Raw genomic sequence first — 25,308 nt, 5'->3', positions numbered from 1 at the left:
GACCCAGCAATTGCACTGTTGGGGATTTACTCCTAAGATACAGAAATGCCAGGACACCTGCACCCCGATGTTTCTAGCAGCAATGTCCACAATAGCCAAACCGTGGAAGGAGCCTCAGTGTACATTGACGGATGATGGATAAAGAAGCTGTGGTCTATGTGTACAATGGATTATTCCTCAGCCGTTAGAAACGACAAATACCCACCATTTGCTTCACTGTGGATGGAACTGGAGGGTATTATGCTGAGTGAAATAAGTCAATCGGAGAAGGACAAACATATGGTCTCATTCATTCAGGGAATATAAAAAATAGTGAAAGGAAATAAAGGGGAAAGGAGAGAAAATGAGTGGGAAATATCAGAGAGGGAGACAGAACGTGAGAGGCTCCTAACTCTGGGAAACCAACAAGGGGTGATGGAAGGGGAGGTGGGCGGGGGGATGGGGTGACTGGGTGACGGGCACTGAGGGGGGCACTTGACGGGATGAGCACTGGGTGTTATATGTTGGCAAATTGAACTCCAATAAAAAAAAATATACAAAAAAAAAAAAAAAAAAAAGGTCTGGGAGGGAGAGGCAGTGTGTGGTCCGGAGCGCTGGCAGCCCAGGCACAGAGAAGCGGGGCGGAGACGGGAGCAGCGGGACTGGCAGGTGCACTGCTGGAGGTGGGGGGACGGAGGGAGAGGCCTCCCAGGCCCTGCCCGAGCGGCAGGAAAGCAGGCCAGTGGGTAGCTTCAACCCACTGGAACCATGCATGTTCCTGTTGGCGAGAGGTTCTCCCTCTTTCCACCAGAGTGTGAGGAGTGTGTGTGTCTTTAACCTTTGAGTCCAGGCCTAAATCTGAGCATTTCTTTCACGAGACAGTCTGCTCTGGTTGAGCCTGAGCACAGGGAGCTGGGAAAATGCCCCCGAGGGAGACAGTGAAAAACAAAGTCACTCTACCTTCTTACATTTTGGCTATGAGCATAATAGTCTAGCTTTCCCATCCAGTATTGGCAGCATTCTAAGGAAGAAGCAAATAAAGGAGCCAAGTTACCTATAAGTTGTTGATCTGAAATTCAAGCCATAAACGTTTCAATGTGCCAGCAGATTGCAAAGCTGTGTTCGCAGAACGGACACTAGCAGCTTGAGGAAACGGGTCCTTCTAGGAAGGGAGAGCAAAAGTGAGGGCACCTGTGGATTTAAATCACAGCAGGACCCCTGTGCGGAAAGGGCCAAGGGTGGCCAGAGGCAGGTCAGACTTCCCAAAGCCTTCGACCTATAGGGTCACCTCCCCCCGCTATAGCCAAGATGTTGCATTTAAAACAGTGTGGCCCTGGTGTAGCGGAAGTCACTCCATGAGACAGCGGCGGTGAGAGGATGAACAAGTTCGACGCATTGAAAGATGGTGACAGTGGGGGACCATGGTCAGAATGGAGAAAACAGCCCACAGGAAGATGGTGAGAGGGAAAAGACGGAACGAGACAAAAGTCAGGGCAGCAGTAAGAGGAGGGCTGTTGTCCCTGGGCCGGCAGAGCGTCCCCTGCAGTAACCCTCCTTTCTGGTCTCCAGAAGAACCCCCGGGCGTCCCACCAGCTCACGGAGCTATGGACAGACTATCAGACAGGTCAGCGCCTTTGCCCCTGTGGAGCCGCCCTGGAGGCTTTTCGGCCACATGGTACGTCCCGGGGACCTGACAGGCCACAGTGACTTCCGTCTCTTCAAAGAAGGAATTAAGCCCACGTGGGAGGATGATGCAAATAAAAATGGTGGCAAGTGGATTATTCGACTGCGGAAGACTTGGCATCCCGTTGCTGGGAGAATCTCATCCTGGCCATGTTGGGGGAAGAGTTCACGGTTGGGGAGGAGATCTGTGGGGCTGTGGTCTCTGTCCGGTTTCAGGAGGACATTATTTCAATATGGAATAAGACTGCCAGGGAGCAAGCAACCACAGCCCGCATCCGGGATGCCCTTCCGCGAGGGCTTAAGCTACCTCCCACCACCATGATGGAGTACAAACCCCACACCGACGGCATCAAAACGCCAGGCAGGCTGGGCCCCCAAAGGCTCCTTTTTCAAGACCTCTGGAAGCCGCGGTTGAATGTGCCATGACCCTCTCCCTCTCTGGATGGCACCCCCATTGAAGCTGGCGTCATCGGAGCCTCTTGTTCTGTTGGCGTGCTGCCTGGAAGATCCTTCTGTCCTGGACAAGAGGAATTGGAAGAGCATTTTATGTTTTAAGAACAGGCTGATACACAGCAGCTACAGCAACAGCTGAGATCACTTAATAAATGGTGCTAAACTAAAAAAATAAAATAAAATAAAAATAAAACACAATGTGGTTTAAAAAAGAAACAAAATTGTATTTTAACAGCCATGTTGCTAATTGTATTTGAATTTTTGTGTGGCTTTGTTTAAACATTGTTATTGGTTTAAAGATCAGGTAAATTAATAGTATTTAGGCAGGACTACCTACTGTGTGTGTGTATATATGAAAGCCTCTGAAGGTTTCTGTTATTGGTAAGATGTACAGATACATTTTTACTTAGGAGGGATCTTCCAGGAGGTGTGCTTTTCTGTGACATGTGGCTCTCCCGTAAACCCAGCCCCCGCTGCGTGCCGGCCCTTGCTCTCAGTGCTGGTGGCGGAGCAGTGAGGGCAACTGGCAGAGCTCTGAGCCCCTGGAGCTGACCCATTACTCTCTACTGAGGTGGACAGTAAACAAGGCTAGTGTGTCACACACCGAGGCGTGCCTGGGGAGACAGAGGAAGGAAGAAGGGGACTGGTGGCTGTAATTTTACTTAGAGCTGCGGGGAGCTTCACAAGAAAGTCAAGATGGAGCAAAGAAGGAAAGTGGGGTAGCAGGGTGCGGTCACGCTGGGCATGGGGAACTGAGAGTGGGAGGGAGGAGAAGTAGGCCTGTCCAGGCCCAGGGAGCACACAGGAGGGCCTGGCGAGGAATGGGCGGCCAGATCGTCTGAGCCTTCCCCCAGCCCAGAAATTACAGAGCAATAAAAAATAACTACCGATGAAATTAGAGAGCCCTCGGGAACGTGGGGCTCCCCGGTCATGCATGCTTCCCCTCCTTCCACCTGGAGGACAGGAGGCATATCTGTCCTTCAGAGCAGTCAGGTAGGCTTCAAGGCTCAGGGGGCCATGGGTCCTACCAAGGGGTGGAAACAAGTTTTGAAAACCTAAGTGAGTGCTCTAGGGATTATAAGGGAAACTAGCAAATCTTAGATGATTGGAAACTATGCATACCTTTTCCATAATTCATGAAGATTGGGAGATCTCCCAAGTACAGTTGCTAGACGGCTGCCTGGTGTTTCTGCAGAGGAGCACCCTGCCCTTGACCGTATCTGCTCCTACTGGGGTGACAGAGTGAAGCTGTGTGTCCACATTCCATCTCCCTTTCCTTAATGGGCACATCTGTGTTTTCTTTCCAGCAGGAAAGTGTATATGGACTATAATGCAACCACCCCCCTTGAGCCAGAAGTCATCCAGGCCATGACCGAGGCCATGAGGGAAGCCTGGGGAAATCCCAGCAGTCCTTACCCAGCAGGTAATCCTAGAAGGCGCTCACAGATCCGGAGATATGGGGGGCAGAGGTGCTCTTAGGGAAATTGTACACCACACATGATCACTTGGTTTTGAATAGATTTTCTGTTAACTGCAAACCTGAGGTGTAATTTTTGGTTGGCTTTCAGGGAAGTCCAGACTTGTACATTGAGCCTGTTGATCCCATAACCTTTCATTTTCAACACACTCTCCTGTCCCCTTTACCCAGATGAAAAAGATGTCTTATTAAGAGCTATCTGTAATAACACTACTCATTAAAACCCTTTCATGTCTGGGTCTCACTTGATCCCTACAAAATTTGCAAAATAGATCTTTTAAATTATCAGGATTGCATATAATCCTGGCCTTTTTTTCTCATGAGATAATTACATTCAAATTCTTGATTTTCATTATAATAAAAATATTCTTATTTCCCATGTATTCTTATTTTCATGTGGATGATTCAATTGACTGTTTTGGAAAACAGTTTGCTTCAAATCAGTACTTTTACGTGATGGTTACATTATGTTTTTCAGATGGTAGGCTAATCGTACCTTGCTTATTTGACGCATATCAAAGATAATCAAGATAAAGTATCTTAACTGTAGATTCTGATGAAGCAAAAGAGCTTTCAGGGGGAGACTGTGGGCAAGCCCCAGGATATTTTGATACTTACATACAACTTTACAGGCTGTCATGGGGTTTCAAACCTATTTAGTATAAGCTTCATAACTAAAAGCTTTTCCAGTATCAGGGACTAGTTATTCATTAACTTATTTGTTGGTTTATTTGGTACATGTATTTTGGCTTATCTTCTGGACATTGCCTTGTATCCAGTAGTAAATTGTACTCTCTGATGCATTGAACCTGAAAATATGGAGGACAATTGAATGCTAATAGAAAACATGTCTCATAAACAGGTTTAGGAATAACCCCAAAGGAAAAACTCCCCTTCTTGATCTGATGAAACCTGTCAGTGGCTTTTAGGTTGCCCTGAAAGCCTTCATTTCTTTAAGAATCAGAACTAAAGTATGCATTGCCATTCCCTGGTTGGTACTCAAGTAGAAGTGGGGAAAAAAGAAAGAAAAACACCTTGGGATCCCTGGGTGGCACAGCGGTTTAGCACCTGCCTTTGGCCCAGGGCGTGATCCTGGAGACCCGGGATCGAGTCCCACGTCGGGCTCCCGGTGCATGGAGCCTGCTTCTCCCTCCCTCCCTCTCTCTCTCTCTCTCTGTGTGTGACTATCATAAATAAATTAAAAAAAAAAAAAGAAAAGAAAACCACCTTAATGATAGAATGGCTTAATTATTTTCACTATACTATGATTTAATAATGATTATAATTCCCCCAGGAGAATTTATTTTAGGGAAAATGTTAAGGACGTGTGGGAAGAGTTTAGATACCCAAGATGTTTATCACTGCCTTGCTCGTCATAGTAAAAAGCTAGAAATAACCTCAGTGTCTATCGATCAAGGACTGATCACATTAAGTGTGCCGAAGCCCTAAGTGGACTTCTGGAGCCTGTCAGAGCCATGGTGTAGACTATAACGATGACCTAGAAGCAAAGTAGCAGCCCCTGGTTCAAGTGGGAAAGGCATGTTATAGAACAGGATGTGCAGTATGGTTCCTTTGTTTCTCATACCCACCCCCTAAAGACAAACTGGATGAACAAATGTGGAAAATATATCGTTTTGCTGTGAGAAACAGAAACCCCCAAGTAACAGTAGCTTAAGCAGGTTGAAGGTTATGTCTCTGCCAGCCCAGGGCCCAGGTAGTCACACAGCCATTACCAGGGACCCTGGTTCCTTCTATCACCTCCCATGTTCCACGCACTCTTTCCTCTTGGGGTCACAATGGCTGCTCCAGCTCAAGCCATCACATGAGTACTCCAGCCTGTAGGAAGAGAAGAGAGAGGAGGAGAAGGGGATGTCTGAGGCCTCCATAACACTTCTGGAAGTTGCGTGTACCACTCTGGCTTATAACCCACTGCCAGAGGTTGGTCCTGTGGCCATGCCTTGGCATTCCAACTGCAGTGGGAGTTATGAAATGAAATCTTAATTCTTAATTAACCTGAGAATTTCTTACTGTAGATGTGGTCTTCATTCAGCCAGGAGCCAGCTGCAAATGTCACCGTGGTAGGAAGGGAGAGTGGAAGAGGAGTGGACAGCCAGCAGCACCAGCAAAGATGAGATGCACACCAGACACTTCCACCACAGTTATTTTTGAGAGGATTGTGGGAGGTTTTGAGTATTTTCTTTTTGTGAGGTGGACATGGGAGTCTGAGAGGTTCAGGGGACAATGCCATGTAGGGCCGTAGAGGCCACTGTGAATGCCCAGCTTCCATCTGACAGGCGCAGTATCCGGAAGACTCTGAGCAGAGGAATGACATGGTTCACCCCCGCAGTTCTCCAGCTTTTCGGGGTCACAACCCCTTTACACTCTTAAGACTTATTAAGAACTCCAAAGAGCTTTTGTTCATAAGTACTATATGTGTAGATACTAGAGCGTAAAATTGAAAAACTTTAAATAAATATGTATTTATGAATTCATTGAAAATAACAATAAGTCCACTACATGTTAACATCTCTATGAAAAGAACCTATCCTTTCCCAAACAGAACAAATTTAGAAGAATGTCATTGTACGTGTTTGAAAATCTCTTTAATGTCTGTCTAAACAGAAGACAGTTGGATTCCCATACCGGCTCCTGCGTCCAATCTATTGCAATATTCACATCATGTAGCCTCTGGAAGGCATCACTGTATACTTTCCAGAAAATGAATATAAAAACACAAGTGAGGCCTTAGTATTATGATGAAGCCAGATTTGATTTTGTGGACTCCAGAAAGCACCTGCTCCAAGGGCTCCCCACATGACACTTTGAGAATAGCTGATTTCACCAGTATTGGTTGAGTACTTACTTCATGCCAGGCCCTGTTCTGGCGAGCTATAAAGCACAGGGTACGACGTGTATTGGGTTGTCAGGGCATGACTTTGGCCACTGCCTGGAGAATGGACCGCAGTGGGGTCAGTGGAGTGGGGAGCCTGCTAGGAGAATATTTCAGCAGTGGCCTTGATGGGGCTGGTGTCTGGGCAGTGCAGAGATGGGGCAAGATTCTGGGCATTTTTGATGGCAGAGCTTTACAGGATTTGCTCATGGGTTGCATAATGCAGTATGAGAAAGGCAAGAGCCAAAGCTTTTGGCACCAGGCCCCTGGAAGGACTCACCATTTATTTACTGAGATAGAAAAGGCTGAGAGGAACATTTCAGGGGAGAAATCATGCATTCGGCGTGAAACAAGTGTAGTTTCAGATGCTCTGGCTACCCAGGTGGAGCGAGTGGAGTCTGCAGCACCAAGCTGGTTCTTCAGACTTGAGTGGATGAGGGAGGGAGGGAGGACCTGGCCTGAGCGTGGGGCCATCTGCCATCTAGATTTGGAGCCCTGCCCAGCAAGGGACTCAGAGGAGGAGGGGGAACAAGGGAAGGAGGCGGAAGAGGAGGAGCAGGAAGGGGAGCGGTCTTGTAGGAGAGAGCCGCTCCCCTTCAGGGAAGGAGGTGGGGACCTGGATCTAGAACACAGGGTCCTTGGGCAGAGCAGGTTTGGGAGGCCGGCAAGCAGAACACCTGATTGCAGGGAGTTCAAGAGGCAATGGGAAGAGGGGTGGAGATGGGAAAGGGAAAGGAGGAACAGGCCATTGCTGGCAGGGGGGTAGGTAGAGGGGCTCTGGTGTGAGGAACGGCCAAGTGAAGGGGGGTTACTTTAACGGATCATGGGAGCCCCATGCGCCCCTTACTATCCGTCCTGCATCCTGAAAGCCAGGAGTTCAGAGTCTTCTCTAATGTCAGCTACAATTACCAACCACCCTTTACATTTAGTTACACCAACAACTTCAGACATTCCGGAAATTTAAGAGTAAGAAAATGGACACCCAGGTGTCTCCTTCCTAGATCCAACAGTGCTGCCCTTACCTCGATCTCTTTCTTTCTGAATGTACTGCTTTTTCATGAGCCTTTGAGAATGAGTTGCAGGCAGCGTGATAGATTATCACCTATGTGTGTGTGAGAGAAAAGGGACTTTATCGCATCACATTACCATTGTCAAACCTGAGAACCTGGCTCTGAAATTCAGGCCATATTCCAATTTCCTCAGTTAAGGATATTACTTTTTTTTTAATTTATTTATTCATGAGACACAGAGAGGCAGAGGAAGAAGCAGGCTCCCTGCGGGGAGCCCGATGCAGGACTCGATCCTGGGACCCTGGGATCATGCCCTGAGCCCAAGGCAGACGCTCAACCACTGAGCCACCCAGGCGTCCCAAGAACATTACTTTTTAAAGAGAGAAGACTAAATGATTACCTTGGACTGGGGGAGAGAACCACTGCCAGCAAACCTATCATGGGTTGGTTGGTTTCTTTTAACTCCTTGTGCCAAAGTTCTATTTTGGAACATAACACCTGCAGGAAAGTTGAAATAACAGTATAAGGAGCACCTGCATTTCCTTTACCTGGATTTCTCCAGCATTACTACTCTGCCCCGTTTATTTGAATCATTTGAAAGTACGTTGCGAACAGGAGACTTCACTCCTAAATACCTAAGCAGTGTCTTCTAAGAACAAGGACATCCCCCCGCCCAGGGACAGAACATTAACCCAGGGACAGCATCTCAATCCCATTCCCATTCTAATCTCCTTGCATATGCTTCTGGTGCCATTAGATCCCTTTTGAAAATACAAATTGTAAGTAAATGAAAAGAGCAACCAGAGGTCATTTCTGGCAGTTCTCCTGCCTCCAGAGTAGACAGTGTTCCAGTAGCTCATGTTCCCAGGACTCAGTTTACTTCCTCCGCACCAGTGTGGAAGAGACACTGCAACACAGACCCCGTCCCCCTCCGGCAGCCTCGGTGGGGTGTGATTAACGTACGTGGAACCACAGAGGCAAAGTTACAACTTGATAACTTTGAAACCATCACCAGGAGAGTGAACATTGCCACAGACCCCCAAAGTCCCCTGGGATTCCCTTTTGTTAATCTCTCCCTGGACCATCCCCAGGCAACTACTGGTAAGGATTAGTGTGTGTTTTCTATATTTTCACGGAAATGGAATCTTACAGGGCTTTTTGCCTGGCTGCTTTCAGCCGGCATAGTTATTTTGAGATTCACCCACGTTGGTCACAGTGCTCCTCTGTATGGATGCACCAGTGTGTTCGGACCTTCCTCTGTTGCTGGACCTTTGAGCTGTTTCCAGTTTCTGGCTATTCTAAGTAACACCCCGGGGTAGCCAAGCTGCGGACACCTGCTCTCTTTTCTCAGTAAATAATAACTCTCATAAATACCTAGGACCAGGATGGCTGCGTCACGTGGCAGGTGCATATTTGACTTTTTAAGAAACCGCTGTCCTCTCTCCATAGTGGCTGCGCCATGTCCTGTCCCCGCCGGTGGCGTCCTAGAGGTTCAGTTCCTCCAAGGCCGCCTGAGCACTTGACTGGGCAGTCCTCATGTTGGCTCCTCTCCTGGCCGCGGAGTGCTGGTGGGGCAGCCCCGTGAGCCCTCATCTAGAAAGTTCTCTAAGACTTGTTAAGTGTAAAAAGGGAAGCATTTGCAAAATAATAGGTGACTTATGGAACCCATTTTTGAAAAGAAAATCCTATGAGGCACTTATGTGAAGGTCTCCAAGGGTGTTGGAGAAGGTTCTGAGGGGTCCTGCTCCAAACAGCAGCAGTGATTGCCCAGGAAGGCTTCCTTCTTGCAGGAAGCCCAGGAGTGAGTGTGGGTGGAGGACAGGGCTCCAGCGGCACCCAAGAAGCGCTGAGGGTGGCTGCCAGGGCAGCCTCCTGCCCACGTTGATGGACATTTCTTAGAGTCTTTTCACACATCACCAGAATGACTAGATTTACCAAACTCCACACACCTTCACTACTTAGAAGTAAAACCTATACAGTAGTCTTAAGGAGTATGTGAATCACTTTATATATTGATTTTTACCACGTACCACGTGATTTTACATTTCTATTTATGTAGGATGGATGGATTGATTTGGTGGTGCCTGCTATAAAAAAAAAATTTTTTTTTAACAAGTAGATCTGAATAGTCAACACACTTTGGAGACTATTGATCCAATAGACCAAGTAAGAATTGCCATTGACATTGTCAGAATTCCCACCTGAAGCCTTCCTTTCTCTGCCACACACAAGGTTTGATCCCTTCTTTCATGCCAGCCAGTGAAACTGGGTGATAGATGGGGTGTGTGGCCCCGTGTGACAGCAGATCTGTCCCTGAGGCAGTGACTTCCCGTGCACCCAGGGACCTGCACTGAGAGATGCGGCATTGGACCTTGTGTTGAGGAGTCATGAGCATTCTTTTTGCTTATTTTTGTTGTTTTGCAGCGTGATCTTAAGCAAATTATTTCATCCCTTCACCCTCCTGTCTTGATGAATGGGGAGCAAGGCAGATGGCCACAGCTTCCCCTCTCCTGTAGCATCCGGTAAGAAGAAGACCACATCTTCGGGGATTTTAGGGTTCCCGGGAGTCCCCCTGTATTTGCTTCCACCTTTTACTAAGTCTCAGTAGGTGTCACTGAGTTGGTCCTATCTTGCTGCTGCCCCTTCACCAGCATATTCCTAGGTTGTGGCCTATTGTATTCATGTTAATGGGACATGGGTTGTCTTAGAATTGCCCACTTAGAGTTTTTCCTTCATGTCTGGTTCTTTTTTTTTTTTTAAGATTATATTTTTAAGTCATCTCTAAATCCACTGTGGCTCTCGAACTCACAACCCTGAGATCAAGAGTTGTACGTTCCATTAACTGAGTCAACCAGGCGCCCCTTGTCTGGTTGTTCTTTTAAACATGTGTTTATTGGACTTAGTGAAGAGACATTAATGAGTTTCCGTTTTGGTCTTTCAAGGTAGGAAAGCCAAGGACATTATTGACACAGCTCGGGAGAACATTGCGAAGATGATAGGTGGGAAACCTCAGGATATAATCTTCACTTCTGGAGGCACCGAGGTAAAGTTTCTAAACAGGCTCACAATCTTTTAACTGTTAAGTTATATGAAAAAATAGAACATGGTTCCACCTTGTTTTTTTTTTTTTTTAAGTCATGCTTTGTCTTGGTCTTGCTATTTTTCAAATTAGCTTCATATAATTAGCCACTATTTATCTATAAGTAAATTCCAGGTGGTTAATAGGATATTTGTAATATAATGTGTAAATTAACTTGCTTTGCATTATTTCAACAAAAAGAGTTTCCTCTTTATTTTGTCCTGGAATTATTCAATTAAATCCCTACTAAGTTGTTTGTCTTACAAAGCTTTTGAGGTTTGACTCATTCCAGATGTACTTTTAAATTAATAGAAATAATTAAAAACAGCAGGATGGTGTGGAGGCTTCTGCTCAATTAGTAATAGTGTCTCGCTTTCTTTCTGGGAAGGAAGTCAGGACTGTCCCCCAGAGGTGATGTGACTGTCTGCATAGATTTTCTCCCAAGAGAATCTGCAGCTAGATTATTAGAGTTAATAAGAAAATGTAGCAGTTATTAGATACAAAAATCAATCATGTTTTTATGTACCAGTAACAATCAGGTGTGTTGTCAAAAATTGACCTTTCTGCTCTCAAGTCAAAATGTAACACAAAGACAGAAGATTGAAAGTTGTATTACTTTGTAGGCAAAGGAGGCTGCAGCAGGAAAATAATGCCTTCAAAACTGCAGACCCACCCAGGTAAAAGGCTGAGGGATTTTATAGGAAAATACAGCATCCAGGTAGTGTTGATAGGAATCTGGTGCATGTTACCAGCCATGTTCATTATGTCTTCATTGTGGTCTTATGACCAGCATCAGTACCGGCCATCCAAGGCCCATTACTAAGTATTGGTACTGAATTCCTGGAACAAAAGATTACAGAAAAACAAGTGAAGGGGTGGGGAAGCTTCAAGAGTGAGAGGGAGAAAAATGTGTTCAGTTTAAAGTCAAACCTTGCTGGAATATTAGTCTATTCCTCTTAATTTCCAACCATCCCTATATTTCTATAGTGATTTCGGGTTTTTACCAGAGCATGAAAAATATCAAGTACTTAGGAAATAAACCTAATAAAAAAGAATTTGTAAAACCTTTTTAATAGACTCTGCCCCACCAGGAAAGTCATAGAAGTATTAGTGTATACCACCTTCAAAGAAGTTCTGAATAAATAGAGCAATTCAGCATGTTCCCAGATTGGAGGATCCAGTGTTATAAATACATCAGTTCTTCCCAGTTGATCTGTAGATTCAATGCAACCTCAGTCAAAATCCTGAAACTTTTTTTGGTGGAATCTCAGAAACTAATTTATATGGAAATACCAAAGGCCAAGACTTGTCAAGACCTCTGGAAGATGAATAACACAGTGAAACGACTTGCTCCACCAGATATCCAGCCTTTTATAAAGCTCTACTGATTAAGGCAGATGGCCTTCAGGCAAGGACAGACAGTAGACCAGAAGCAGCACTGTGCCTATAAGGGCACTTGTCATGTGACTGGGGTAACCGTGTATCCTGGTTTGCTCAGGACAGTCCCAGGATATGCCTGTTGTCTTGACATAATTTTAATAGTGCTCTCTTAATTCTTAAGTTTTTCTGGCTCAGATGCTAGATTATATGATCGCCATATATGACTGAGGTAGCCTAAGAGAGCAGGAAGAAAGCATGGTCTCTAGTAAATGGTGCTGGGACGACTGTAGGATTCACAAAGAAAAAGGAAATTGATTTCTGCTTCACAACATAAAATAATTGTCACAACTTCAGGTGTAATAAATACCTAATTATGAAAAATAAAATTTAGAAAGCCTTCAGGTGACAAGTTTATATCTTTGTGATAGTTAAGAGCAATGAATTTGTTACATATGATACAGAAAGCATTAACCATAAAGAAGGCTGATAAATTGTACCACCACCACCACCGCAAAACCAACTTTACTTCGTCAGAGTCCTATGAAGAAACTAAAAGACAAGCTAGACAGTAGGAGAGGTTTGCAAAATGTAACTGACAAAAGACTAGAATCTAGGATATAAAGGCAGGTGACTCAATAGAAATATGGCCAAGAAACTTGAGTATGCTTTTTACAAAGAATGTGAAAAAGTACTTGCTTTCATTTTCAGAGTAAAAAACATTGAAATACCTCTGCACACCTCAGAATGATAAAAATTAAGAATTACAAAAGTAGTATAGATAAAGGACAGAGTGGTAAGCGCTCACAGATGCAAAGCATAAACTGAAATGCCATTTTGGGAGTGGGTTGGCGTTATCTGAAGTCAAAGACGTGCATACACTGTCAGCCAGCAGTCCCACTCACAGGGCACATCCTGGACAGGTGAGGCACATGTGAACCTGGGGACAGGTAGACTGCTCATGATAGCCAGAAACTGGAAACAGTCCAGGTAGACCAATGTTACTAGGTTGTGATGCACTCCTACACAGCGGAATGTCACACAGCTACCGCAGCAGTGCATGGATCTTGAGATGTGGAATGAATGAAGTCAGTTAAAGGGCCAGTTGAGCCCAGTCTGGCTGAGTGAGGGATCAGGGAGCTGCCACCATACCCCTAAGCCCATGCCCCTGGGGCCAGGCTCTCAGTGGCCCACAAGAAGCTAGCTCAGCCCCAGCTGCCTGGTAGGGCCCAACAAAGGCTCTGAAAGTTAAAAAAGCAGTGCTGAAAAGGCGTGCACAGTCACACACACACACACACACACACACACACAAAAGATCCGCATGTCACCTACATTCCGATGACCCAAGAGTCTGTGTCTCCAAAGGCAGCCCAAATATCCTTGTAAGAGCACCCCCAGGAGAAACAAACTTGATCACTATGCCCTCATCAAGTTCCCCCTGACTACTGAGTCAGCCATGAAGAAAATAGAAGACAACAGTACGCTCCTGTTCACTGTGGATGTCAAGGCCAATACGCACCAGATCAAACAGGCTGTTAAGAAGCTCTTCCACATTGATGTGGCCAAGGCCAACACCTTGATCAGGCCCGATAGAAGAAAGCATGTGTTCAACTGGCTGCTGACTATGGTGCTTTGGATGTTGCCAACAAAATTGGGATCATCTAAACTGAGTTCAGCTGGCTAAAAATCTAAATATAAATTTTTCACAAAAAAAAAAAAAAAAGAGGTGCTTGCATAGGAAAAGCAGAGAAATGATTACCAGACACATCAGGGTGGTAGTGGGCTCCATGGGGATGGGGAGGAGGGGACTGTGATTGAGGGGAGCCTGGGGTGCTTCCACGTGGGGCCGTGTCCACTGTCTTGATCAGGTAACAGTCACTCAGTATTCACTGCTATACTTCTATTAAACTTATGTTTGTATTTTACACACTTTTCTGTATGTACAATTTAAAGTAAGAGAAAAGGTTTTTTGGGGGAGTTTTGTTTGTTTGTTTTTAAAAAGACTTCTACCCTGAACCTTTCAGTTATCCACTTTGCCTACAGGAAACCAATTTCATTAGCTTCCTGGTGTCTTCCAGAGTCTATATGTTAAAAGCAAATAAGTGTTTAGATTTTATATATTCTTATATCCTTCCATATTTACCATTTCAAGGATTTTTTTGCATGTATAAGCCAATATGTGTGTATTTCCCCTTTTTTATACAAATTGGGTAGAGTACTGTATATATATAATGTCTGCTACCTTTTTTAAAAGATTTTATTTATTTATGAGAGAGAGACAGAGCATACATTGGGGCGGCGGGGGGCAAAGGAGAGGGAGAAGCAGACTCCCCACTGAACAGGGAGCCCAAGGTGGGGCTCGACCCCAGGATCCCCCTCTGGGTTCATGACCTAAACCGAAGGCAGACATTTAACCAACTGAGCCACCCAAGCGCCCCTACCTTCTTCTTCTTCTTCTTTTTTTTTTTTTTAATTATTATTTAGCAAGTCTGTATTTGAGATCTTTTTATCGCTTCACATAAAGTGTTTCCTTGGTGTTTGTACCTTGGTATCTGTTGAACAGTGTTGCATGACTTGTTTAACCAGTCCCCTTATTGGTAGACCCTGAAGGGCTTTCCAAGGTCAAGCTGTTACAAACCGTGCTGCACCTAATAAGTGGCCCGTCTGTACATCATTTTGCTTCTGTGGAAGTGCAGTGGTGGGATCAAGTCCAAGGGTCGGAGGGCTTATGTCAAATGGCCCTTAATATGGCAAATTATACTCCAATCAGTAGGGGGTACCTAGGCAAAACATTCTTTTTTGATAGATTTATGAAATGTAAAAATTCGTAACATTAAAAGACAGGTATAATTGACAGCAAATGAATTCTGACATTTTGGAAAGTCTGAAACCCCAAGTCTTTGTTATTGGGCAATCAAAAGGTGCAGCTCAGAAGTTGAATTGCTTTGGGACCATTTTGTCCTCTTTAATCATTAGCCACGAGGAAAATGAAGTCAGAGAAACTGCCCCTGTGGCTGTAGCTCAAGTATTATAAATGCCCTTTCTGTTCTCTGCAGTCCAACAACTTAGTGATCCACTCGGTGGTGAAACATTTCCATCGAACCCATGCATCAGAGGGGACCCGGGCCGAGCCGAGTGGCCCCCTGGCGGGGGCCGTACCCCACCTTATTACCTGCACCGTGGAACACGACTCCATCCGCCTGCCCCTGGAGCACCTGCTGGAGGAGCAAGTGGCTGGTGAGTGACCAGCCTGGCTGAGTTCCCACAGGGCAGCTCCACTTGCCCCCACTAACCGATTCCCAGGGGAGGAAGCCGCCCCAGCCCAGGTGAATCATTTACCCTCCACACACAGCCTCCCTGGCTGTCCTCCTCGGGCGCAGGGGTTACCCAGCCAGTTCCCATGTGGCAGCCAGTCAGCGCTGCCACCTTCTCCCTCAGGGAAAACATGGGCAGTCAACATGTAGATCTGGGCTCGTCTGCATCCATCAGCTGAACAGTATTTCAGATTCGTGCATGTGATAGAGACACACATTGTTCATCTGTTTGTTTGTTTTAAAGATTTATTTATTTACTCATGAGAGACACAGAGAGAGAGGCAGAGACATAGGCCGAGGGAGAAGCAGGCTCCCTGTGGGGAGCCCGATGTGGGACTCGATCCCAGGACCCCAGGATCACACCCTGAGCCGAAGGCAGATGCTCAACCACTGAGCCATCCAGGCATCCCTTCATTGGTTTTTAATGATTGAACCTTGGTAAGAACAAGGGTCAAATAGACATCATCAGCTTTGGGAGATAAACACAGGAATAAATGTGCTCTCACTGTACGACTTCACCCCCACATAAGAGGGAGGCCTTGCCGGGGGGCTCAGGGGCACAGGCTCATGGGGAGGGGAGGCACTCAGGATTGCAGGCTCACCAGGGTCTGAGGGGTGCAGGCTCACCCAGCTGGGGGGCTCAGGGGGCACAGGCCCGCCAGGGGGCTGAGGGCTCAGTCAACCGTAGCCAACAGGGCAGCGGCTCTGACCTTCCGCTCTTCCTGTGCTGTGGAGTCTCAAGACACCGGGCACAGATCACAGACTTTTGAAAACTATGAGCCCTTTTCCTCCCCAAGACAGCGGAGGTGCATGCTTTCCTTTAAACAAAGTCACTTTCCTCTCAGCCTCTCTAATCTGCCTGGAAATCTGAAGGTGAATCAAGGGCAAGTATTTTTATCATAAAGATAAAGGACTGTAGCCCAGTACTCTGACTATGAAAGTTGTGTTTTTTTTTTTTTTTCAAAGAACTTATTTGAGACAGAGATCATGAATGGGGAGGGAGGGCGAAGCAGACTCCCCACTGAGCAGGGAGCTCATGGGGGGACTCGACCCCAGGACCATAGGATTATGGCCTGAGCCCCCCAGGCGCCCCAACTATGAAGCTTTTCTATTGCTTTTTCTGTTTGCCTACTCCAGGGTTTTTCTCTCTCTGGTCTGACCTAGATGCACTACTTTAACTGAAAAAAAAAAAAAAAATAGATCAAGTCTGACCTTCTTATTTCAGCTCTTGTTCCTTTCCAACTTGTTGCCTTTTTTCCCCCTCTCTAACTTTCTGTACTTACAGGGAAGAGCGACACATCCTTCTTAGTTGCTATTGCATTGACCTTCCTGCTTAAATTACACAGATTTTTACAAAGTACAGACACCCAGGCTGTGGAAATAATTTAAACCCTATATAAAGGGATAAAGTACAGAGTGAAGGTTTTTCCCCTGGTGTACCCCAAGTCCGGCTTCTCAAGGCAACTGCTCTTTACTTTTGCCTGAGTTCTTCTGGTGCTTAGCATCATCATTTTAATTACTTCCTACTTAATCACGTGCAAATGTAAGCTCCATTTCTTGGTTGATCAACTTAAGAGTCTGTCCGTTGACTCCCTGATGTAGAATGAGGACTTGGACGGTCCCCTGACCCCTCCCCCGTTCCCTGGTCATGGCGGCTTTGTGGAGACGTAATTCACACACTGTCCAGCTCAGCCATCTGAAGTGTTCACACTGTTTGGTGGCCCTTAGTTTATTCACCAAGCCGTGCAGCCATCACCATAATCAGAACATCTCATCACCCCCGACAACCTTGTGCCCATCCACTGCAATTCTCCATTTGCCCCACTCCTGGCAACCACGAATCCCTGTCCTGTCTCTGTTGCCCTATTTCCTAGGACTTTCTCATGAATGGAATCATAGAATATGTGATCTTTTTGACTGATTTCTTTCAACTAGCATGTTTTCAAGGTTCATTCATGATGTAGCATGTACCGGTACTTAATTTCTTTTATGGATTTATAATATTCATTTTATGTGAATTCCAATTTATATAAAAAGTATTCACATTATTTATCCATTCATCAGTTGATGAACATCTGATATTACAAATAATGACATTATGAACATTTGTGTACAAGTTCTTGTGTGGATGTATGTTTTCTCTTGGATTTATACCTAGGAGAGGAATAAGTGGGTCATATAGTAACTCTGTTTAGCCCTTTGAGGTGACCTTCATATTCCAAAGTCGCCGCACCCTTTTATGTTTCCGCCAGCAAGGCACGAGCGTTCCAATTTCTCTGTATCCTTGACAGCATTTGTGAGTGTCTGTACCTCTCATTATGGCTGTCCCAGTGGGGGGGAAGTGGCATCTCATGGTTTTGATCTGCATTTCCCTGATGGCCGATGATATTGGGCATCCTTTCATGTGTTTACTAAAAAGACAAGTAATCCTGTCCAGGGCTGCCTTTCTTTTGCTCTCCTTTGAGTCTTGTAATGGATACGTGAGCTCTGCCCTCCTCTTGCTGGCCCCTACCCTGTCCCCGGCAGCCCTCCCAGGCCTGCCATCCTCTCTTGGGCATGTGCTGCTCTTTCTCAGTGACAGCCGGTGCTTCTGCCACCCACTCGCTGGGTATATGGAGGGGGTGCTAGGTCATCACACCCAGCCCCTGCCTGCCTCCACAGTCACCACTCCACGCTCCACGCTGTGCATGCTGGACATGGATGATCACCTGATCCTTTCACACTTTTCACCTATTACTATTCTGAGTGTTTGTTTCCTACTCCTGTTAATCTAATGCTATCATCTTTCTATATTCTGGGAATTCCTCAAAATTCCTTGTCCACAAGTAATATCCCTAGTTTAGAAAATAACTCTTCTCTCATTTCAGTGGGTCCTTGAGAAAGTAGGTGCATTTGTCTCATACCGTTTTGAACCAAATCTTGATTTAGTCACCTTCACTTATTATCTGTCTCCAATAATGAGATTATAAGAACTTGGAACAGTGCCTACAACACAGTAGGTCCTTAATGAATGTTCGCTCAAGGTTGAGCAAGTGAAGGTTGAGTACTTGGTACATTAAGGTGTTCTCATGAAGATGGAAGAGTAGGAAGATCCTAGGATCACCTCACCCCTTGGATACATCCAGATAACATCCATATCAGTGTAAATAACCCAAAAAATGACCTGAAGCCTGGCAGAACAAATTCTCCACAGCTAAATGTAGAGAAGAGGCCACATCAAAGAGGGTAGGAAGGGTGGAGACATGGTTGGAAGCCAGATGCACCCATGGGACTGCACATGGGGGGCAGGACACCATGGGTGCAGAGAAGGAAGAGGAGCAGACCCCATCCAGGAACCGCAGGTGTGGGGAACCTGCACAGGGAAGACAAATCCCCATACATCTCCATGTTGGCTTTGGAAACCAGAGGGGCCTAACTTCATGGGTTCTTATGATCAGTGAGGCTTAACACCTGGAACTTTGAAAACTTAATGGGCTTGGCTCTGGCAGAGCTGGGAGACCAAGAAGAAACTGGCCCCACCCTTACAGAGACAGTACAACCAACAGCCCCATGGAGATACAGCATAAAAACAGCAGTTTGATAAATACTTGGGTATAGAGGAAGGAGATTTATTTACTAATCTCAGAGCATGTGCTAGAGGGGCAGGGTATCTTTGGGAGACTTCTCCAAAAACAAAGGAGCTAGCGGGTGCCATCTCCCTTCTCCACTCCACAGCCTAGGTACATGGACACCCGTGGGAACCAGTGCAGTGCAACACTCCACCTAGCTTGTAACAGTGTGCCCCACCCCACACTCTTCTGTGGACCCACACCCTCCATCCTGGCCTGGGCAGTTTTCCCAGGCAGGTGCAGGTCCGTTCCTACAAGGGACTGGCATGGACCTTGCTGGTACTGCATGTCCCACCAACTAACAACACAGGGACCAAACCCTGCCTACAACAGGCAAAGACAGCCATTGCAGACAACTACACTGAAGGCAAATGCCACAACAGTAGAGTGCACGCAACACACATAGGCAGACACCCCTGAAGCTCTGGGTTCTGGTGAACAGGGAACATTGCACGGCAGGGCACTATAGGACCTTGTCTTCATAAGGCCACTACTTTCAAGAGCAGGAGATGTAGCTGACTTTTCTAACACATAGAAACAGACACAGAGAAAAATTCAGAAGACAGAAGAGTATGTCTGAAATGAAACAGAATAGAACCCAGAAATAAACCCTCAATGATATGGTCAATTAATTTTCAACAAAGCAGAAAAGACTAGCCAATGGGAAAAAGACAGTTTCTTCAACGAATGGCACTGGGAAAAACAGGACAGCTACATGCAAAAGAATGACACTGGACCACTTTCTTACACTGTATGCAAAATTAAACTCAAAGAGAATTGTGGACCTAAATGTAGGACCCGAAACCATAAAAATCCTAAAAGAGGGAGCAGTCAGTAATTTATTGACATTGGCATTGCAGCTTCTTTCAAGATATGTCTACTGAGGCAAAGGAAAACAAAATCAAAGTAAACTATTGGGAATAGATCAAAATATAAAGCTTTTACACAGCGAAGGAAACAATCAACAAAACAAAAAGACAACCTACTGAATGGGAGGAGATATTTGCAATAATATCCAAAATATATAAAGAACTCATGCAACTCAACACCAAAAAATCAAATATCCAATTAAAAAGTGAACAGACATTCTCTAGGAAGCCAGATGGCCAACAGACACATAAAAAGATGCTCAACATCACTTATCATCAGGGAAATGCAAACCAAACCTACAATGAGATCACCTCATACCTGTCAGAAAAGCTAAAATCAAAAATACAAGAAACAACAAGTATTGGCAAGGATGTGGAGAAAAAGGAACCCTCATGCACTGTTGGTGGGAATGCAAACTAGTGTAGCCACTGTGGAAACAGTATGAAGGTACCTTTAAAAATTAAAAATAGAATTACATATGATCCTGTAGTCATACTCCTGGGTATTTACCCAGAGTATGAAAATACAAACTTGAAAAGATATATGCTATGTTTTTTGCGGCATTGTTTACAGTAGCAAAGACATGGAAGCAACCCAAGTGCCCACTGATAGATGGAAGAAAACAGGGTACGTATATACAATGGAATACCTCGGCCAAGGAAAGAATGAAATCTTGCTTTTTGCAACAACATGTATAGATCTAGAGGGTATGATGCCAAGTAAAATAAGTCAGAGAAAGACAAATACCATATGGTTTCATTCATTTGTGCAGTTTACTTAAGAAAACAAGCAAATTTAAAAAGAGACAAACAAAAAACAGACTTAACTCTAGAGAACACACTGATGGTCACCAGAGGCAGGTGAGTGGGGGGGATGGAGGAAAGAGGAGACGGGGAGTAAGAGTATGTTTACTGTGATGAGCAGTGAGTAGTGGATAGGAGTGTTGAATCACTATATTGTAGACCTGAAACTAATATAACACCACATATTAATTATACGGGAATTAAAATTTTTTTTAATTTTTTAAAGATTTTATTTATTTATTCATGGCAGAGAGAAAGAGAGAGAGAGAGAGAAGTAGGCTCCATGCAGGGAACCCAGCATGGGACTCGATCCCGGGTCTCCAGGATCACACCCCAGGCTGAAGGTGGCGCTAAACCGCTGAGCCACGAGGGCTGCCATAAAAAAAAAATTTTTAAGGATGCTCTCATGAACTAAGAGTATATTACCTCCTCATGGGCCCCTCATCAGCAAAAAAACAAACTCAGCAACTGGAGCTGCATTAATGGAGCACTAATGTTGGCTGAGCCCATGTGCTGGGATGATGGGTGATTTATATTCCTTAGTTTTCTGAATTTTTACAATAAATTATTTTTTAAGATTTTATTTATATATTTATTCATTAGAGACACAGAGGAGGCGGGGCAGAGACACAGGTAGAGGGAGAAGCAGGCTCCATGCAGGGAGCCTGACGTGGGACTCGATCCTGGGTCTCCAGTATCAGGCCCTGGGCTGAAGGCAGCGCTAAACCGCTGAGCCACCCAGGCAGCCCATAAATTACTTTTTTAATGTGGAAAATACTTTTGTTAAGCTATATCTAAATGAGCTTTCCAAAAAGGTTGTTCTATAAGAGTAACCTTGGCACATGTGTTTTTTTCCTCAGCGGTCACCTTCGTGCCAGTGTCCAAGGTGAATGGGCAGGTGGAAGTCGAGGACATCCTGGCAGCTGTCCGCCCAGCCACCTGCCTTGTGACTATTATGCTGGCCAATAACGAGACTGGCGTCATCATGGTGAGTTATTTATCCTTTTAAGAAAATGTAATGAGGAATGAAGGGGGCCCAGGCCCTACTTGATATTCTCATGTGTCTCACCTGGAGCCTCTTCTTTTTCTTCATCATCTTCTTCCTCCTCCTCTTCTTCCTCTTCTTCTTCTTCCTCCTCTTCCTCTCCTTTCCCTGTCCTCATTAATGACTCCTTATTTCTTTCATTCAGTTTTCATGAAATCAAAGCAGCATACTCAACTGTTTATTTTTCCCTACTGAAGCCCATCTCTGAAATCAGTCAGCGAATTAAAGCCCTGAACCAGAAGCGTGCTGCTTCTGGGCTGCCGGTCATTCTGCTGCACACAGATGCTGCGCAGGCCCTGGGGAAACAGCGCGTGGATGTGGAGGACCTGGGCGTGGACTTCCTGACCATCGTGGGGCACAAGGTGTGTACACAGAGCCCTCCTTCCTTCCGGGAGCTCAAGGCTCCCATAGAGCAGAGCCCATCCATTGGTCATCGATTTGTTGTCCAGTAGGGCAACTTGAAGAAGGGTTGGCCAGGCAGGGTCGTGTGGGGGCATGGAGGCCTCAGGTGAGACCTAAGGCAGTCGCTTCGGCCAGATACTGCATGTCCTCCGCTGTGGGCAGAGAGTGCCTGCAGACCCCTCGTCAGCCCTCTTGTAACCCCCTCACCCAAGAATGGAAGATGTAATATTCAAGATGTTGCTTTCTCTAACTTGATTTAAAGTGCAGCTCCTGAATGCAGAGGTTTGGTTTTAGCAGCTTTCTCTTAAAGGTGGAAGAGAGGAAACATTAGTAGTGAAGACCCTTCTGAGACTTGACTCATCCTTCTGGCAGCTGATTAGAACATGAAACATTTTTAGGCCTCTGTTTTGAAGCATGGTGCTCAGCTAGTTTCCAAAGGAGTGTGTGTGCTGATCTGACACTGTGGCACTTAATGGTTTTAGCTAAATAAATGTCAATTTGAAAACCTGGAGTCAAACCCAGGAAAAACCCTTGGCAATCTCTAGCGCCAACCCCTCTCCTTTTACAAATCCTGTTCTGCGATGTGCAGTCAAGCTTTGGTGCCACTGGGCTGGGGACAAGAGTCCAGACTCTGCCCTGCACCCCCAGGCTTCTGTGACTCTGACGTGTCCAGAGTGGTGACAGGTAGCACAGCTGTGGGGCCCTTACAGTCAGAGTATTTCTCTGTGTGCCCTAAGCACTCAGCATGCTGACAGAGTAGGAACTCAGGAGGCTCTTTTAAATAAATGATGGACTTTTTGTTTCAGTTCTATGGTCCCAGGATTGGAGCACTTTACATCCGAGGGCTTGGTGAACTTACCCCCCTGTACCCTATGCTGTTTGGAGGTGGACAAGAACGGAATTTCAGGCCAGGGTAAGGTAGAAGGTTAATGAAGTTTCTGACCTACTGGCCTCTTGTTGGTCTGTAGAGCGGTAACTTTTCTTTGTTTCTTGGGAGAACTTTAATAGCACATTCCGCATCACAACTGAGTCAGAATTTGCTCTACTGATGGATTCTGCAGATTCATAGATCTTCAGTCTTTGGAGAGGATTCCAAGCTGGAGCCTTCCTGGATGAGATGTGCTGCCATTCTCATGATTGTGGGATGCGCAGGGTTGCACAGAAGCACCTGGCTTTCTTTCTGATAGCTCCTGTGTCCCTGTGATATACAGTGGTACTTTAACCAGGGAATGAGGTGATATCAAGATCACACCTTTTATTAGAAATTCTAACAAGAGGGAGAAACAGGAACAACATGGTAGTGGGTTCCCTGGCTTTTCCTTTACCTCATTTATGCCTGACTTAGAGCTGATGAAGCCTGCAACTCAGAAACACCAATGAGGACAGAAAAAAATGTCCAACCAAAGCCAACTCTCTGCAGACAGTGGGCCAAAAATAGGACAGCCTAGCAAGACAGAGAACTTTTAGTTCAGGTTTTACTCCAGCCAATCACCACATGGTAAAATGCTGCCATCCCAACCCATGCCAGCAAAGGCAGAGTAGAGAGCCCAGACTTCCACCTGCACAGCCTGTAACAAGACATCCCCATACCCACACCAGGTGTGTCAGAAAGGGCCTAGTAGGGATCCAGGACTTCCATCTCGGCCAGCCAGTAACAAGGAACCCTTACAGTGGTGTCAATGGAGACCACATGAGCTTCCACATACACCTTTACTGAGAAGGTGTGTCCTCCCCTTGGGTGTCCACACAGGCTGAGTAGGGAACCTAGATTCCTACCTCCACCTGACAGCAACAAGCTGGCATACTCCTTTCCCTGCTAGAACAGTGTCAAAACAAGCCAGCTAAAACAGAAGGTTAAGTAACATCCAGACTCTCATAACATAATATGAAAATGTCCAGGTTTCAATTGAAAAGCACTCATCATATCAAGAACCAAGAAGATCTTAAACTGAATAAAAAGAGACAATAGATTCCAGCACTGACACTGAGATGACAAAAATGTCAGAATTATTTGACAAAGATTGTAAGGCAGACACAAGAAAAATGCTTCAATTATGAACACACCTGAAACAAATGAAAGTGTCAGCAAAGACAAAGAAGATAGAAAGAAGAACTAAGTGGAAATTTTAGAACTAAAAACTGCAGCAACTCAGTGGATGGGCTCAGCAGCAGAATAAAGGCAACAGAGGAAAGAATCCGTGAACAGAAAGAGCACAATAGAATTACCTAATCTAAACAACAGGGAAGAATTAGACTGGGCAGAAAATTGAACCACACCTCAGGGACCTTGTTTGACCATAACAGAAGATCTAACCATCATTTCATTGATATCTCAGGAAGAGAGGAGAAAGGGTGAGATGAAAAAGAACTTGAAGAAATAATGGCTGAAAATTTCCCAAATTTGGCAAGAAACATGAACCTACAGTTTCAAGAACCTGAACAAACCCCAAGCAGGATAAACCAAAAGAAATCCATGGAGGCCAAAAGGAAGTGATGCAATATTTTGCAAGCATTGAAAGTACTGTCAAGCCAGAATCCTATATACAGCAGAAAGCACCTTCAGGAATAAAGAGGAAATGAAAACATTCTTGAATAAAGGAAGACTTAACAGAATTTGTCACCAGAAGACCAATGCTAAAAATGACTAAAGGAAGTTCTTTAAACAGAAAAGCAACAGTAAAAAAAGGAAACCTGAAACATCAGAAGAAACAAAGCAGGGTAAGCAAAGTATGGGTAAATAAAATAGGCTTTTCTCTTGAGTTTCTAAATTATGTTTGATGGCTTAAGCTAAACATTATAGCACTGATGTGGTTCAAAATACATGTGGAAGAAAATGTTAAGATAATTATAAATAAGGGAGGGCTAGGGCAGCCCCGGTGGTGCAGCGGTTTGGCACCGCCTGCAGCCCAGGGTGTGATCCTGGAGACCTGGGATCGAGTCCCGCATCAGGCTCCCTGCGTGGAGCCTGCTTCTCCCTCTGCCTGTGTCTCTGCCTCTCTCTCTCTCTCTCTCTCTACGAATAAATAAATAAAATCTTAAAAAAAAAATAAGAGAGGGCTAAAAGGATGTAAATGGAGATAAGGTTTCTGTTCCCTTGAACTTCTGAAAATGGTCAAATAGCCTACAGAGAGGTAGGGAAAAGAAAACAGAGAAATTAAAAAAACAGAACACACCAAAAAAATTTTTTAATGGCAGACCTATGCCCAATATTAGTTACACTATGTATAAATGATCTAAATACAGCAGTTAAAAGAGATTGGCAGAGTGAATTTTTTAAAAAATTGACCCAACCAAGATGCTTGGATCACTCAATTGATT

General features: G+C 45.2%; 1 protein-coding gene and 1 pseudogene across 8 annotated transcripts in view; both read left to right on the top strand.

Annotated features, from left to right (window-relative positions):
• Positions 1-25,308, top strand: part of SCLY (selenocysteine lyase) — a 36,582-nt gene that overhangs the window by 1,472 nt on the left and 9,802 nt on the right. For 4 of the 8 annotated variants that reach the window (XM_041766061.1, XM_041766060.1, XM_041766058.1 and 1 more), the window contains exons 2-7: positions 3,423-3,538; positions 10,435-10,535; positions 15,005-15,185; positions 21,404-21,531; positions 21,786-21,950; positions 22,797-22,903. In XM_041766061.1, coding sequence (XP_041621995.1) covers positions 3,423-3,538; positions 10,435-10,535; positions 15,005-15,185; positions 21,404-21,531; positions 21,786-21,950; positions 22,797-22,903 — 798 coding nt within the window. Of the gene's footprint in view, positions 1-3,422; positions 3,539-9,916; positions 10,015-10,434; positions 10,536-15,004; positions 15,186-21,403; positions 21,532-21,785; positions 21,951-22,796; positions 22,904-25,308 lie in introns of all 8 variants that reach the window. The other 4 variants (XM_041766063.1, XM_041766059.1, XM_041766064.1 and 1 more) reach the window with 3 other exon arrangements.
• LOC121497041 lies at positions 463-3,413 on the top strand (annotated as a pseudogene).

This window comes from Vulpes lagopus, chromosome 8 (genome assembly GCF_018345385.1).
Source record: "Vulpes lagopus strain Blue_001 chromosome 8, ASM1834538v1, whole genome shotgun sequence".
Lineage (NCBI taxonomy): Eukaryota > Metazoa > Chordata > Mammalia > Carnivora > Canidae > Vulpes > Vulpes lagopus.
This window is presented reverse-complemented; position numbering and strand designations above follow the sequence as displayed.